This window comes from Brachycentrus maculatus, unplaced genomic scaffold (assembly GCF_059751285.1).
Source record: "Brachycentrus maculatus isolate JH-2025_06_01 unplaced genomic scaffold, ASM5975128v1 h1tg000085l, whole genome shotgun sequence".
NCBI classification, from domain to species: Eukaryota; Metazoa; Arthropoda; class Insecta; order Trichoptera; family Brachycentridae; genus Brachycentrus; species Brachycentrus maculatus.
Genome location: NW_028280839.1, coordinates 539,590 through 557,047, shown reverse-complemented (window position 1 = coordinate 557,047; position 17,458 = coordinate 539,590). Strand labels below are relative to the sequence as shown.

The following is a 17,458-nucleotide window of genomic DNA, read 5'->3' as shown; positions in this document are numbered from 1 at the left end:
TGTTTTTGCATTTTGAAGAAAAGGTATTGTTTATTTTTTTTTTAAATATACTAAATATTTTTCAAACGGAGAAAAAACCTTCAGGTTTTACCTAAAAAGATCTGTTGCACAGTAAAAAGTTCAATAAGTGTCTTGATATTAATTTTTAATACATTGTATTATATTTTTAAACTTTAAAAACGTTCTCCTGAAAAATCAAGTATTTTGATTTATGACGTTCTTGAAAGGAGTGAGCGATATTTGTTTTATACACATTTTTTTTACTATATTGCTCACTCCTTTCAAGAACGTCATAAATCAAAAATTGTCAATTTTTAGTTGTGCATGTTTTCGGAATGCCCAGAAAATGTACTATATCCCAGCAATGCGGCATATTTTTAACTTAATATTTAGCCGCTACAGTGCAGAATGTTTTTGCATTTTGAAGAAAAGGTATTGTTTAATTATTTTTTTTAAACATACAAAATATTTTTCAAATGGAGAAAAAACCTTCAGATTTTACCTAAAAAGATCTGTTGCACAGTTAAAAGTTCAATAAGAGGTTTGATATTTATTTTTAATACATTGTATTATATTTTTAAACTTTAAAAACGTTCTCCTGAAAAATCAAGTTTTTTGATTTATGACGTTCTTGAAAGGAGTGAGCGATATGTATAACGGCTCTTTAGGCATGGCCTGTGTTGAGCCGAAATACTTACGTGTTAATACAATTTTTTTTATTGATTAGTATTTGTTATTTTTAATTACTAGATTCATACATTACATACAATAGATACAATAAAAATTGTATGTAATTGTCATATAACTGATAACAAAACCATTAACCAGTGATTGTCATCATTGAGCAACCTTGCGGTAGTATTTTACAAAATTGGCGCTATAGTCTTTATAATTCATATAAATTACACAAAATGATTGTTGTTGTCATCGTTGATAATTTTTTTAATAACCCACAAATCCCCTTCTTGAAGAGGCTTTACGCAGGTAGGATAGTAAGGATAGGGAAGGTAAATGTAAAAAATACATCACAAACACCCTGTAATAATAAAACCCTTATCCGCACCCCAATGGTGCATAGGGCACTGCGTCATATAAACGCAATGTTATCTTGATCGTTTACACATAAAGGAAAGGTGATCAGCCCTCCGCTTCAGGTACCAGTCCAGGGTAATATTGAATAAATATGACAGTGAAAAAATCAGTTATATTTATTTTACCCCCTTTGGGAATCGAACCCGGGACCTCCAGAACGGTAGCCCAGCGTGCTGACCATTACACTACGGAGGCGGACAAACACCTTGACTGATTGAAAATATTTTTTTTTGAGTTCATTTTGCAATTAACGGGAATCGAATCAGTTTCGCAGTCGAGCGTCTACCCAACTACGCCACGGCGCCTGTCCCGATTCATAAATAAAGTTATTCATCAATAATAGTCATCACCTTACTTGGACATAACTAATAATTAAACCCATTAACCCTTTCGGTTATCATTAATGAATAAAATAGGAAAGTACACATTTTTAACCTGTTAACCGGGCGGGACGCATAAATACGTCAAACTTAAACAATATCGGGTAAGGGTAGGACATATGAATACGTCCTTCAAATATATGTTTATAATATTATATATATATATCGCTCATTCCTTTCAAGAACGTCATAAATCAAAATACTTGATTTTTCAGGGGAATGTTTTTAAAGTTTAAAAATATAACACAATGCGTTAAAAATAAATATCAAGCCACTTATTGAACTTTTTACTGTGCAACAGATCTTTTTAGGTTGAACCTGAAGGTTTTTTCTCCATTTAAAAAATAACTACTTTATTTAAAAAAATTATTAAACAATACCTTTTCTTCAAAATGCAAAAACAACACTTTCTGCCCTGTAGCGGGTAATTATTAAGTTAAAAATATGCCTCTTTTGCTGGGATATAGTACATTTTCTGGGCATTCTGAAAACATGCAAAACTGAAAATTGACGATTTTTGATTTATGACGTTCTTGAAAAGAGTGATCGATATATGGACGTATATTTTTCGAACAACAAAGGTATTAGTCATCCATACATGTCTCAACATGAATTTAAGACACGGAGTGAATCAGTATTCGCGCCCATTACAAGTTGTGTAATTGGACAGCGGACCGCCCGGTTAACAGGTTAAAGAATTACTTTTATTTACTCAAGACACATTGCATCTGTCTTTTATCTCACTTTCACATGCATTTTTTACATTTAAAAAAAGTATATTTATGAGAGATTTCAATATCCTCCGGAGAGTCATTAAGCGGTCAACCACAGATAGACTTACTTGAATTCACCTGATAAATAAAGCTATTAATGATTACTTGTTGTTATGTTACTTGAATGGAACTGATAAATAAAGCTATTTATGATTAATTATCGTTATCTTACTTGAATGCAACTGATAAATAAAGCTATTAATCATTCATTGTCCTTATGTTACTTGAATGGACCTGATAAATAAGGCTATTAATGATGATTGATAGTTGTTATCTTACTTGGATACAACTGATAAATAAAGCCATAATTATTGATTGTTTAAGTTGAATAAAATTTACATTATAGTTTAACCACCCTACCTTTGGGTTATTATTCAAAACAAAGTTTAAAAAATTCTTAGGTTATTTTGTGTTACAATGTACCTGACAATTTTTTATAAACAATAGACCCATTCATGACCCTTTTAATATCCTTTGCAAGTCAGAGAAAACTTTCTCAACATAAGATGTTGCCGGATTTTTTTTTGTAATAATATCGTTTTGAATATTTTTACAAATATATTTTATATTGAACATATTAATCAACATAATCTTGACATATTCTGCAAATGGGACAACCAGCGATATCGACTTCGAAATATTAAACACGTCATATGATGTACGTATGTAAGGTGAGCAGGAACAATTTGCGTCGCTACGATGCAGTGCCCTATGCACCACTAGTTACCAATAAGGGTTTTTAAAAAAGTTCATTCTGAAAACCAACACAGTAGTTCTGAAACCTATCCTCTCAGTGTAGCAAGTAGTAAAGGCCGATTCAGACAGGGTGCTAAAATGCGAAATATTGAATTTGTGCATTTTCACATCAGAATTTGACACTTAACATGATACGCAATTCCATAGTGTGTATGTTTCTGTGGGGGTGCCGAGGTATACTCAATTGATAAAGATGCATGTTTCTGCGGGGTGCCTACCTCTGGTGAGCCTGCACGCACACGTCGCAGATGAACTCGGCGCACTCGCAGCACCAGGCGGTGGCCGCGTTGCCGTCGGAGCAGCTGTTGCAGCGCGCCTCGCCGGGCGCGGGGGCCGCGACGCCCTCGGCCTGCTGCAGGCGCCGCTCCACCACAAACTGCTGGTCGATCATGCCCGCGCCCGAGCAGTTCACCCGGCACGACGGGCACATCACCGTCAGGCTCTCCGCCGCGCCTGCTGACAATTCAAGATACACCATGTACTACTCCTGTTTACTACTAAACACCTATAAAGGTTCATGTGTACAATTATATGGTTTTTTTAAAAACTTAGAACCTACTCGGCTGTCCAAACTCAAAACACACTAAGGGACATTTTTTTTGTAGTACGTTTTTTTGCATTTTTGGACTAAGTAGATTCTACTTAGTCCAAAAATGCAAAAAAAACATGCTACAAAAAAAATCCCTTACTGTGTTTTAAGTTTGGACAGCCGTACTTAGAATGATATAAATAAAGTCTCACCCCTTAACCCCCCCCCCCTAGTTATTACCCCACCCATCTCTATCAATACGGAATGATTTTTTGCTTGTTAACTTTGTGTGTGTGCATGTGTGTGTGTGTGTGTGTGTGTGTGTGTGTGTGTGTGTGTGTGTGCACGTGTGTGTGTGCACGTGTGTGTGTGCACGTGTGTGTGTGTGTGTGCACGTGTGTGTGTGTGTGTGTGTGTGTGTGTGTGTGTGTGTGTGTGTGTGTGTGTGTGCGTTTGTGAGTTTGGCAGTATAAGGGTGAGAGTATGGTATAAAATAGAATATGCAGGAAGGAAAAGGAGAGGAGAGAAATAATGTCCTTCCACAAAGTAATTGCCAAATAATTTAATAATATACGTTTATACATTCCGCCTCCGTAGCCTAATGGTCAGCACACTCGGCTACCGTTCTGGAGGTCCCGGGTTCGATTCCCAGGGGGGGTTCAAATAAGTATAAGTGATTTTTTCACTCTAATATATATTCAATAATACCCTGGACTGGTACCTGAAGCGGAGGGATGATCATTTTTCCTTCATGTGTAAATGATCAAGATAACTCTGCGTTTATATGAAGCAGTGCCCTATGCACCATTGGGTGCGGATAAGGGTTTTATTATTATCATATTAACTTTGTGTGTGTGTGTGCGTGTGTGTGTGTTTGGCAGTATAAGGTTGAGGGTATGGTATAATAATATATATAAAATATATAATATATATAAAATGGAATATGCAGGAAGGAAAAGGAGAGGGGAGGAATAATGTCCATCCAAAAATTAAATGCTAAATGACTTTATAATATACGTTTATGCATTCACCATACCTCACCTACCTCCAAAGTGGTGACCCCAACGGGATTAAACGCTGTGAAATGTCAATTTTCAATTTGATGTCCATCATTTTGGTAAATAACGATATTATAATTAATATTGAAAGATGTCCCACCGCATTCCCAGATCTGACACAGAAGCATCTAGGCTTCCCGACAGAGCTTCTCTTGCAAAAAAATTTTTTTTTGAACTAAGATGACTTTTAAAAGCTTTCAATATCCCTATCACTGCCAATCAAAATAAATACAAGTTTGTAAATCCATCACAAAATTTTCTAGAAGTGCCCCGGTGTAGGCAGTGAAAGGGATTAGTATATAGTTAGTTCAGTTAGTCAGCTAGATCCGATTCCGACCCGACCTAGGCCGGTACACAGGCCTCCACAGCCCCGACCAGCACAGCAGACAGATACGGAACAGTGGGGGATTACTGTATGCCACCGGGGGATTACTGTATGTCACCGGGGGATTGCTGTATGCCACCGGGGATTACTGTATGTCACCGGGGGATTGCTGTATGCCACTGGGGTATTACTGTATGCCACTGGGGGATTACTGTATGCCACTAGGGGATTGCTGTATGTTATGACATGTCCCTCACCGCTATAGTCCCTGGTCTGCGCCTTCTCCTCCAGCTTGGCGGTGACGCAGCGCTCGCAGGCCGAGTGCAGGCACTCCATGAGGCGCGGCGTGCCGGCCGTGTCGGGCGCGACCAGCGCGCACCGGCAGAACACGCAGCGCAGCGCCGCCCACGCGCCGCCCTCCGCGTCCGCGCCGCCACCCGCGCCGCTACCCGCCCCGCCACCCGCGCCACCATCCTCTTTACCGCCGCCGCCGCCCTCCTGGGACGCGCGCCGCCCGCTCGACTGCGCGGGCACGCCGGACTCGATGCTCTTCTGCGGACAACCAACAAACATAACTTTATTCTCAATTTTATTTTCAATTTTTATTTTTATTTTTTGACATTTCAACATAATTGAAGAAGGATAAGGAAGTCTGGGCATTTACGGAGCTTACGACCATCATAGGCTGGTTTAAGTGATCACTTAACATTATATATGATCCAATTTCAAAACCTTGTGCTTGAATCACTAGAACTTAACTAGAGACATCTATTGTGAGATGAAAGCAGCTTTTTATTAAGCAGAAAATCTTTCAATGTTGAGACGTAAAAAATAATATGAAAAATAACTCCAGATAATCCAGATTTGTGACCAAGTATTTGGACACACTCAAAATGTTGTAAATTATTTGAAGCATTTTATTTGCAGTTTCATAGGCAATATATTACAAGGACCTTACTCCAAACTTAGTTGATTATTGTCAAACTTAGTTATACGACCTTGACCTATTGGGCCTTGACCTTGGGGGGGGGGTATAAAGCCCCCTCCTCCCTCCCCCGCTATCAGCTAATCACATTAACTGGGAAACCAATTACGGTGCTAAATAATCTAACTAAGGCCGTAGACGCACTATGACGTCGCGTATTTTCGACCGACAATGTCAAAATAATTGCATCGGTATTTTGAGGGGGAACTCGCTAATATCCGATTCACTAGGCGAACGGCCGCGCGAGGGCCAAACGTGTCTCCACGCACATTTAAAAAAAAATGTATTTTAATTTTTTTTAAATATATATTGATGCACATATTTTTTTCAACTCTTTACCTTTAAATTACTCTTTATTTTCATAACCATATATTCATTTCGAAGAAAACTTATTTTTTAATACAAAAACGGTGTTTTAAGCAAAAAATTCTATTACGTTAAATATTACCCGGCTTTAAAAATAAAGATGCTATATTCAGTATTGCAGTATTCGTTAAGTCGCAATTTAATTTGCTCTAAATCCAGGTAACATTTTACGTAATTGTTTTTTTTCTTAAAACACCGTATTTGCATTGAAAAAATAAGTTTTTCTTCGAAATAATTATACGGTTTTGAAAAAAAAGAGTTATTGAAATGTAAGGAGTTAAAGAATGTATAAAAATATTTTTTCTAAATATTCTAAAACCCAAAAAATACCCAATATACATTCTTTGAGAAAAACGGGCGTGAACAGACAAGTGACTTCTCCGGTGGTCACCCGGCGAATGAATTCTGTGTTTGCGAATGTTCCCTTAAAGGTCACGACTGATTTGAAACACGATAATTTAGTGAATAATGCAAGTTTTCAATATGTAAATTTCAATATAAGAATAAAAATCTTGTATAAGACCAGTTTTTGAGTTTATTATTGTAAACACGACTAATTTCGAAAACTAAAGAAACTCTCATCAACAGGTGAAAATACAAATATCACCTGTTGATGAGAGCATCGCTTCGAGAACAACAGATGCTCTCATCAACAGGTGAATATATAATACAAACATCACCTGTTGATAATAACATTGCAGTTCTCGAAACTAGTCGTTTTTAATTTAATAAACTCTAAAAGTGGTATTATACAAGTGTTTTATTTTTACATTTAAATCATCGTGTTATTCCACATGTCCGCCTCCGTGGTGTAATGGTCAGCGTGTTTAGCTACCGTGCTGGAGGTCCCGGGTTCGATTCCCAGGGGGGGAGGTGAAAATAAATATTAGTGATTTAACACTGTAATATTTATTTAATATTACCCTGGACTGGTTCCTGAAGCGCAAGAGTGATCACCTTGCCTTCATGTAAGTAATGATCAAGATAACACTGCGTCAATTTGATGCAGTGCCCTATGCACCATTAGGTGCGAATAAGGGTTATAAAATACTCCACAAAGTATTTTTAAAATGATGCAGCTAAACGCACTAAAACGATGATTTATTTAATCAATTTTGATCATTAAATATATTTTATTATTATTTTGTTGGATGATAAAGTCAAACGCATTTTAAAAATGATTTTATTTACTATTTTTTTTAGTATTTTTTGTAAATAAAAATAAGACTTGACAATGGCAGAAACACTCTTTCACTGGGTGACTGCCAAATAATAATAAAAAAGATAAAAAAATAAATACCAAATCAATAAATGATGTAAATTTCAACGACAATCGATCAATACAAGGTAAATTTAACTAAACTAACCATCACGCCGCTTCTCCGCAGGAGCAGGCAGAGAGAATCGAACGCCACACCACTCTGTCCTTGCAAACATTCTTCGCCTCTTCCACATTCATGCATCTCCTCATGCATACATACAATATATTATTATTACCATATATAGGATACTGGATTATTCACTCTACGGATCAGATATAAATTTTAAAGGTGTAAGCCCTGGGATGCTCAGACTTCCATCTTCTTTCATAAAAAAGGGAAGAATGATAAATGCTTGATATCAAGTTGAGACACCTTTAAAATTGATCGAGCATTTTAAATGACTCTGGATAAATTGATTTCGATGGCGTTCAAATTAAAGTTTTGTGAAATTTTCAGAAAACAATTTTCGAATCAGACCGAGCGGAATTTCACGACCATAATAGTACACAACCAGAGTACCTACGTAGGGAGAAAGTACTGGCTAGCTGGTATAAAGGTATTTTCTCTCTCGCCGGTTCAATCTCTCTCAAACTCCCCTGCGTGCACGAGTACCTACACAAGACAAAGCACTGCTCCGGTATGAGTGAAACTATGCATAATACTTTTTTTTGACATCTCATAGATGAAGAAGAATATGGAAGTCTGTGCATTTACGGGGCTTACGACCGCCATAGGCTGGTTTAAGTGATCACATAATACACGTGTAACATTCACCAATTCTACCCATGATTGACAACCACACTACTCAAATTCTTGAAAGTTCTATATATAATATGATCCAATTTTGAAACATTGTACAAGAATCATTATAATTTTAACTAGAGACATCTATTGTTGAGATGAAGAAGCTTTTTTTATTGAGCAGAAACTCTTATGTTTTTGTGTGAGGTCCGAATCGTGGACTATAATCAGATACATGAGAAACGCCAGAAAATATCCTTTTCATTTTATTATTTTAGCTTAAAATTTGAGCAGATAATTTATGAACAACATTTTGAGTTTGTCCATAATACACAAGCAAAATCATGAACAATACACGTTGGTATACTGCTGTCAATACCGGGTTTGGTTGGAGTTTTGGTCGTTAAACGGATGATTAAAAAAACAGGAGGTAGGTCGTTTCAGCTATAAACGATTAGGCCAGAGGTTCCCAACATTGACAAACGACAAGGTCAAGGTGTCGCGTAAATAACAGGCTATTTTATTTATAACTTTATAGTGTATCTAAATATAAAATTATCTTTAAAATAGCTTGTTATCGTTACATTACATAATATCTATTCATTGAGATTACATATCGCTCACTCCTTTCAAGAACGTCATAAATCACAATTCAGTTGTGCGTGTTTTCGGAATGCCCAGAAAATGTACTATATCCCAGCAAAAGCGGCATATTTTAACTTAATATTTACCCGCTACAGCGCAGAAAGTGTTGTTTTTGCATTTTGAAGAAAAGGTATTGTATAATTATTTTTTTAAACATACTAAATATTTTTCAAATGGAGAAAAAACCTTCAGGTTTTACCTAAAAAGATCTGTTGCACAGTAAAAAGTTCAATAAGTGGCTTGATATTTATTTTAAATACATTGTATTATATTTTCAAACTTTAAAAACGTTCTCCTGAAAAATCAAGTTTTTTGATTTATGACGTTCTTGAAAGGAGTGAGCGATATGTCAAATACATAATAGGTCAAATTAAAAATTAAAAAATTAAATTCATTCCAGTTTTTTAATGACGTACGAGAGTTGACTTATATGCGCACCCCCGACCTTTTTCGGAGTGAATAATAAATAGTTTTAATGCCTTATTTATCGACGTATACCTGTTTTTGTATGCACAGCTTCAAGCGATGCTCCAACATTTAAGTAGCTTATTTATAGATTTAGCGTTTAATTTTTAGAACTCCGTTTTAATTTATATATGAAATATTAACATCAAACTATTAATATTAAAATTTTCTAAAACATAAATCACTTGTCACACAATGTCATGTCAATAGATTCTTTCTTTCCCCGAAAATGAATATAAGTACAGTAAACCCCCCTACAACGTTGATGTAGGTACATTTTTATCTTACGAAATTTTATAAGGGGTTAATGTTTTTAATTGTATTTCTACACTTTAACTGGCGAAAATGACTAATGAGTCATTTAAAATTGAAATACAACATTTTGACATTAAATTTCCTATAAAGTCCACTCCGATAACGGGGTACCTATCTCAGCGTTAGGATGAGGCCCCATTAGTGCGATGCGCTGCGTTGCGTCGTCGCAGCGTCCACCGCATAGGGTCGGGTCGACGCGGTGTTAATTTGATTATTAATCATGTGATTACAAGGTGATCAGAATCTGGAGCTCAAAATTTTCAGACTCTGGGATTTAGGAATGGAATTAAGAAGGAGTAAAGGTTATAGGGTCGACGCTGCGACGACGCAACGCAGCGCATCGCACTAATGGGGACTCAGCCTTATAGTTGGGGGGGGGGGGGTTACTGTACCTACATGCCCCATTACCTATTGAGCACTTAGCCTTATCTTCATCTTTTGTTTCTCCCATAAATTATGACTAATTAATTGTATAGCTATATACGGACCCTCAGTCCATTAAATCTTAACTTTAGTTTGGAAATGCCATAACAAGGCCAAACAATTGGCACAAATTAATTTTTTATGCGTTTTAATAATAAAATACAATTTAGTAGACTCTAAAAATCAGAGTTTGAGTTTAATATTCAATGTATACATTTATATAGCTCACTGGCAGAACATTTGTCCGACCTCTGTCGGCCACTCATCCAGGCAATACTGAAATGGTTCGCAGCGGGGTGCGCTATATATGGCCTTCAGAATTATCACCCTCCAGATAAAATGGGTAGGGCGTCGTTATAGATATCTATAGATTGATAAGGACACAGATAGACAGGGTCACGAGATAAGTTATCACTTAGATTAAGTTATCACGAGAAGCAAACTTTGGACTGATTATCTTATCCGTAATCTGATGTTTTTATGATACTAAAATCTGTGGGAAAGAGCAGAGGCTTTACAACACGTGGCCTCATTGTCATCCAAAAATTTCTTTCCATGCAAAATGATACTTGACTTTATGCATGTAAAATAAAATATTTTGTGACAATTGTTTCGCCTAGTTATGACATTTTCAAACGAATGTCATTCGTTTGAAAATGCCATAACTAGGCGAAACAATTGTCACAAAATAGATTTTTTGTGTTTTTTTAACAATAAAATACAACTTAGTAGACTCAAAAAATAGGTGTTTAAATTAACATTTAATATATAAATTAAAATGGAGTTCTATCTATAAATCTATAAATATAATGATTCTTGACTTTTGGGAATAGTCGGTAGTCACTGGCAGGCTAGATCAGGCGAATATAGAGGTTTTATTTATTGATTTGGCGTTTAATTTGTGTAACACCATAATTTATATTTGAAATAATTAAATCAAACACCGATTGTTAGGGTCTACAAAGTCGTATATATATTTTTTTAAAACATAGAAATAAAATTTGTGACAATTGTTTCGACTTGTTAGGGGCTTATTAGATTCTGCTGTAGTAGTTTGATAATGCCCTAACAAGGCGAAAGAATTGTCACGAATTTTATTTGTATGTATTTAAAAATAAAATAAATAACTTGGTAGACCCTAAAAATCAGTGTTTTATTTTAATATTTAAAATATAGGGGTTGTTCAACCGATCCAAACCCAGCTTCGTGATATATTTTTTTAAATTACCTAACGTCCAAGCGACTCTGAAATCTAGCTACGGCTTACGCAACACCGCTTATCATGACCCTACTCAGGCTTCAACTTTTTAAGTTTCATAGCCTATGCCTACTCGTGAGTGGATTTACTCTTTATGTTTAAAGTTACTATAATTTCATGTAATTCATGAGTGAAAATTCTAGGCAAAAACGCTCGCTACCAGCTTCGTGAATAGCGACTATTGACACCAAAACCTCGCTTGCTGGAGCATTGTCCTCATGAAACAGCACCCCCTTCTTCAGTTTCCCCTACTTTATATTTTATTTTATTGCCACCTGTAATTTTGTATCAGCTTAGAGCAATAGGATCAGATCCTCTGTAGCACCACTGCATGGTATGCAGTTGACAAAAAAATGATGAGGCAATACGGTATAAAGATCTATCAGATTTAGTGGTGTCTTATTAAGAAAAGGTATGATAAGGTTGATAGGATAAAATTATGGAGCGTGCTGGAAAAATATGGAGTAGACAATAAACTTATACAAGCAGTTGCTTCCCTCTACGAGGGCAGCACAGCTAGTATAAGAGTGAATGGGGACATTCACAACAGCACCCCCTTCTTCAGTTTCCCCTACTTTATATTTTATTTTATTGCCACCTGTAATTTTGTATCAGCTTAGAGCAATAGGATCAGATCCTCTGTAGCACCACTGCATGGTATGCAGTTGACAAAAAAATGATGAGGCAATACGGTATAAAGATCTATCAGATTTAGTGGTGTCTTATTAAGAAAGCGTATGATAAGGTTGATAGGATAAAATTATGGAGCGTGCTGGAAAAATATGGAGTAGACAATAAACTTATACAAGCAGTTGCTTCCCTCTACGAGGGCAGCACAGCTAGTATAAGAGTGAATGGGGACATTACATCATGGTTTGCAATATCCAAAGGCGTAAAGCAGGGATGTGTAATGTCACCATGGTTGTTTAATCTCTATATGGACCATTGTATGAAAGAGATTGAAAGTATGGGAGTCGGAGCGAAAATGATGAATATAACTGTTAGTTGCTTGCTGTATGCGGATGACGCCGTACTGCTAGCGAGCAGCGCGGAGGACTTGCAACTAATAGTGTCAAGAATGTACGATGTATGTATGGAAAATGATCTGGCAATGAATGAAGGTAAGTCAAAGGTCATGGTGTTTGAAAGAGAGAAAGATTTGACAGAATGCAAGATTATCGTGCACAATGAATCCCTAGAACAGGTGCAAGAATTTGTATATCTAGGAAGCATGTTCACAAGGGATGGAAAAGTGGATAAGGATATTGAGAGAAGAGTGAATGCAGGGAATAGAATAAATGGTGCTTTTAACAGAGTGATTGGGAATAAGAATATGTCCATGGAAGCCAAGCTAGCGGTTCACAACGGCGTGCTAGTACCGACACTAATGTATGGAAGCGAAACATGGAACTGGCAAAGGAAGGATGAAAGCAGAGTGAATGCTGTTGAAATGCGCTCCCTCAGACGAATGTGTGGAAAATTATTGTATGACAGAATTAAAAACGATGATATAAGAAAGGAATGTAAGGCTGAACGAGGAATAATTGAAAAGATTAGAAAGAGCTCTTTGCGGTGGTATGGACATGTGGAGCGAATGGATAGCGAGAGAATGACTAAGAAAATATATGTGGCGAATGTGAGAGGAAAAACAGAACGTGGACGACCGAAAAAGACTTGGCACGATCAGATCAATCAGAACCTAAAATCTGGCGGTGTCAAAAGTCTGCGTAATCGGAGGGCATGTATGACTAGATGTATGGATGTGAAGGAGGCTAGGAGTGTATGTCAGGACAGAAGAGTGTGGCGTTCCATCCTCTCTGCCTACCCCTGCGGGGAAACGGCGTGATGGTAGTAGTAGTAGTAGTAGTTATTAAGAAAATATGACAAGACGAATAAGACATATAAATGAACATGTGACAAATCTTGATTGATGTAAGATATTGAATTCAATGTGTCTATTGTATTGTATCTATTGCATTGTTTTAAGGGATCAACATTATTCATATCGATTCCCAGCTGTCAATTCATCTCTTTGTTGGTCTGCCCGGGATTCGTCTAATGCAGGAGGCTAATTCCTCTTTAAAACAGGCCACAAGGCCTACACCAAGCAGAACGAGAATAACATTAATCATTTATTATTTGCTACACACATTTACCATCATTTTTAAGATATATAAACAGAATGTGCTATAAATCCTGTACATAATAGGCAAGGAGATTTTTTTACGCAATTATAAATATTATGTTTAAAAAATAATAAAAGTAACAACTATGACAATTCTCTAGTGCGCGCCTGTGATACCCGCTTCACCCACAACGAAGGGTTGATGGTCCCGAGAACGAACAATAAATATGGAAATAGAACACTTCGATATATATAGTTCGAGCATTTTTAATTTGTTGCCAGCGGAGGTGAGAGGGCACAAAAAATATGGAGCAAAGACAAAATAAAACGATCAAGAGTTAATATTGCAATTTTTTAAAAATTAGTTTCAATTTTTCCCTTTTTTCTTTTCTTGACTGAATATTATGTTTTAATATACATTGTATATTTTTTAAAGTACGTAAAAAGAACTCCAACGACAAGACATATAAGGTGGCTTGGTGGCCGAGAAAAATAATAATAATTAATAAAGTGTATATTTTAACAAATCGATGAAAAAACACAAATATAGGCAGAATTTTGAGTGTGTCCAAATACTTGTTCACAAAATCTGGATTATCTCCAATTACAGGAGTTATTTTCATATTATTTTTTGTCATCTCATCAAAGATGAAGAAGAATATGGAAGTCTGGGCATTTACGGGGCTGACGACCGTCATAGGTTTGGTAAATGCCCAGACTTCCATATTCTTCTTCATCTTTGATGAGATGTCAAAAAATGGCACAAAAGGATAAGGAATAAAGACCCAGAGGTGTGATTAATCTCGGCTATTGGCCTATTAGTCAACTATTATCTGCTATGTAGTCAAGTTTATCCTGTAAAGGTCAAACTGAATGATAATGAGCGAAAAACTAATATCATACGAGAATATTTTATACACGTGCAAATGTACATATGTATTATCATAATCAACATAAGGTTGAGATTCAAGGTTAAAATAACGAATCACAAGATCAAATGTTCGGCATTGGACATTGAAGAACATTGAACAAAAACGGAAAATCCTGGAAACCGATAATATCCATACTACAGCGATAAGGGAGGAGAAACACATTAAAAAATTACAATGAAAACGACAAGTAAGCAATATTGTACGTTTATTTTTATTTTTGGAGAATATAAAATAATTCTTATTCTTCTTCTTCGAACCCTTATCCGCACCCGATGGTGCATAGGGTACTGCATCATATAAATGCAGTGTTGTTATCTTGATCGTTAACACAAGATGGAAAGGTGATCAGCCCTCCGCTTCAGGTACCAGTCCAGGGTAATATTAAATAAATATTACAGTGAAAAAATCACTTACATTTATTTTACCCCCCTTGGGAATCGAACCCGGGACCTCCAGAACGGTAGCCGAAATAGCCAGGGTAATATTGAGTAAATATTAGAGTGAAAAAATCAATATACGGATGTGAAGGAAGCGAGGAGTGTATGTCAGGACAAAAGAGATCGTCTGTCGCGATATCCATACATCTAGTCATACATCCCCTCTAAAATGATTTGTAATATCGGAATGTATGCGAAAATGAAAATGGAGAGCAAACAAATATTGCTACAAGACTAAAGAAATGTAAAGATAACGATTTTTTTTTATCTTACGGCTATTCAAGTTTTCGGAGTAGTCTGTCACCCAACAGTATCACAGCAGCTGGCGCCTAATCTTTACATCACAGAATGACGAAGATAACACGTTTCTCGTAATCTGATCTGTGCAACATGTTTTGGCGTCTCCCGCCCTCTACCAATAGTATTCAAACAAACAAAAAAACGATTTTATGCGTCTCTACCATCAGTATGCAAAAGACGCTTTTAAGCGTACCCCGCTCTCAACTAACAGTATACAAGACGCCTGTAAGGATATTCCGCTCTCTACCACCAGCATGCAAAATACGCTTTTAAGCGTACCCCGCTCTCAACTACCAGTAAACAAGACGCCTGTAAGCATATTCCGCTCTCTACCACCAGCATGCAAAATACGCTTTTAAGCGTACCCCGCTCTCAACTACCAGCATGCAAGACGCTTTTAAGCATATCCCGCTTTCTACCACCAGTATGCAAAATATGCTTCTAAGCGTATCCCGCTCTGGACCACCAGTAGAGATTAAGGCCCAACATACGTTAAATCGCAACTTAATTTGCTCTGAACCCAGGTAATATTTTTGTATTGAAAAAGTTAGTTTTTCTTGATATAAATATATGGTTTTGAAAATAAAGGTTCTATTGAAAGGTAAGGAATTTAAAAATATAAAAAAATATTTAATTTAAGTAAAATTCCAATATGTATTCTAAAAAAATCGAGCCTGAACACACGTCCAGCCCTCAGCGTGGCCGAACGCGTTGTGATTTGAACTTTTTTTTAAATTACCTAACATCCAAGTGACTCTGAAATCTAGCTACGGCTTATGCAACACCGCTTATCATGACCCTACTCAGGCTTCAACTTTTTAAGTTTCATAGTCTATGCCTACTCGTGAGCGGATTTACTCTTTTTGTTTAAAGTTACTTTAATTTCATGTAATTCATGAGTGAAAATTGTAGACAAAAACACTCGCATTGTGATTTGAACGCCCGAGATCTAGGTTTTTATAGGGTGTGTACGGGGGCTGGGGAACGGCCTAATAATTTCAGGATTTGTGAATACGGATAATTATGGTCATAAATATTTTCTATCAAAGTTGTCCAATACCTTGGTTTGGATTTCTCGTGGCATTTTTTATATTTCCTCTGGGTTGTTCACCTGTTGATCAAAACATCTGTAGTTGTAGAAACTACGGCTGTCCAAACTTAAAACATAGTAAGGGACATTTTTTTGTAGATTCTACTTAGTCCAAAAATGCAAAAAAAACGTACTACAAAAAAATGTCCCTTACTGTGTTTTAAGTTTGGACAGCCGACTAGTCGTGTTTACATTAATAAACTCAAAAGTGGCTTTATACAAGCGTTTAATTTTTACGTTTAAAACATAATGTTATTAATGTCAAATCAATAAATTAGATAGTTTTAGAAATCGAGGTGCTTTAAAAATTTAAAGTACTTGTCATATTATGTCTCCGCAAAGCTTCTAAGTGTGTTTAAGTGCACACTTAAAAGTCCTCGTGTTCCGCCGTTATAACACGGATTGACTAGATTTCTAAAGAACATGATTGATTAATAGAATGCTACCACGTTTTTTTTTCTTCAATATTTCAGTTTGTAGCCGTCAACATTTTTTTATGGGCAGGGGTAAACGAAAACAACCAAAAATAGACTACCCTTTTAAAAGAGGAGGTATTACACATTTAAAATGAAATATTCAAAGATTGCGTTAAAGCACCGCTGTCATATCGCTCACTCCTTTCAAGAACGTCATAAATAAAAAAAACTTGATTTTTCAGAACGTTTTTAAAGTTTAAAAATGTAATACAATGTATTAAAAATAAATACCAAGTCACTTATTGAACTTTTTACTGTGCAACAGATCTTATTAGGTAAAACCTGAAGGTTTTTTCTTCATTTGAAAAATATTTAGTATATTTAAAAAAATAATTTAACAAGACCTTTTCTTCAAAATCCAAAAACAACACATTCTGCCCTGTAGCGGGTAAATATTAAGTTAAATGCTGCTTTTGCTGGGATATAGTACATTTTCTGGGCATTCATAACTGAAAATTGACGATTTTTGATTTATGACGTTCTTGAAAGGAGTGAGCGATATGCACTGCTAGTGAAACCGAGAGTGCACTAAAAATATATCGTAGCAGCGCTGGCGTTGAGTGACACTTTAAAAATTGTTCAGTTCTGGGATTAGAGTGAAAAGTTAACACGTTAAGGCCCAGCATTCGTTAAGTCGCATTCATTCCACCGGAGAGGTCACATGTCTGCTCACGCCCGATTTTTTTAAAGAATGTACAATATATTGTATTTTTTTGTTTTTGTTT

The 17,458-nt window shown here is 36.2% G+C and overlaps 1 protein-coding gene across 7 annotated transcripts in view; it reads right to left on the bottom strand.

The window, feature by feature from the left end:
* The window catches only part of LOC148310918 (E3 ubiquitin-protein ligase TRIM33-like), a 54,295-nt gene that overhangs the window by 29,504 nt on the left and 7,333 nt on the right, over nucleotides 1–17,458 (bottom strand). For 4 of the 7 annotated variants that reach the window (XR_015837335.1, XR_015837334.1, XM_088257594.1 and 1 more), the window contains exons 2-3: nucleotides 5,171–5,465; nucleotides 3,220–3,454 (exon numbers count right to left, since the gene is read on the bottom strand). Coding sequence is in view for 5 of the 7 variants with exons in the window: in XM_088257594.1 (XP_088113720.1) it covers nucleotides 3,220–3,454; nucleotides 5,171–5,465 (530 nt within the window). In the remaining 2 variants the exon portion in view is untranslated. Of the gene's footprint in view, nucleotides 1–3,219; nucleotides 3,458–5,170; nucleotides 5,466–17,458 lie in introns of all 7 variants that reach the window. The other 3 variants (XM_088257593.1, XM_088257595.1, XM_088257596.1) reach the window with 1 other exon arrangement.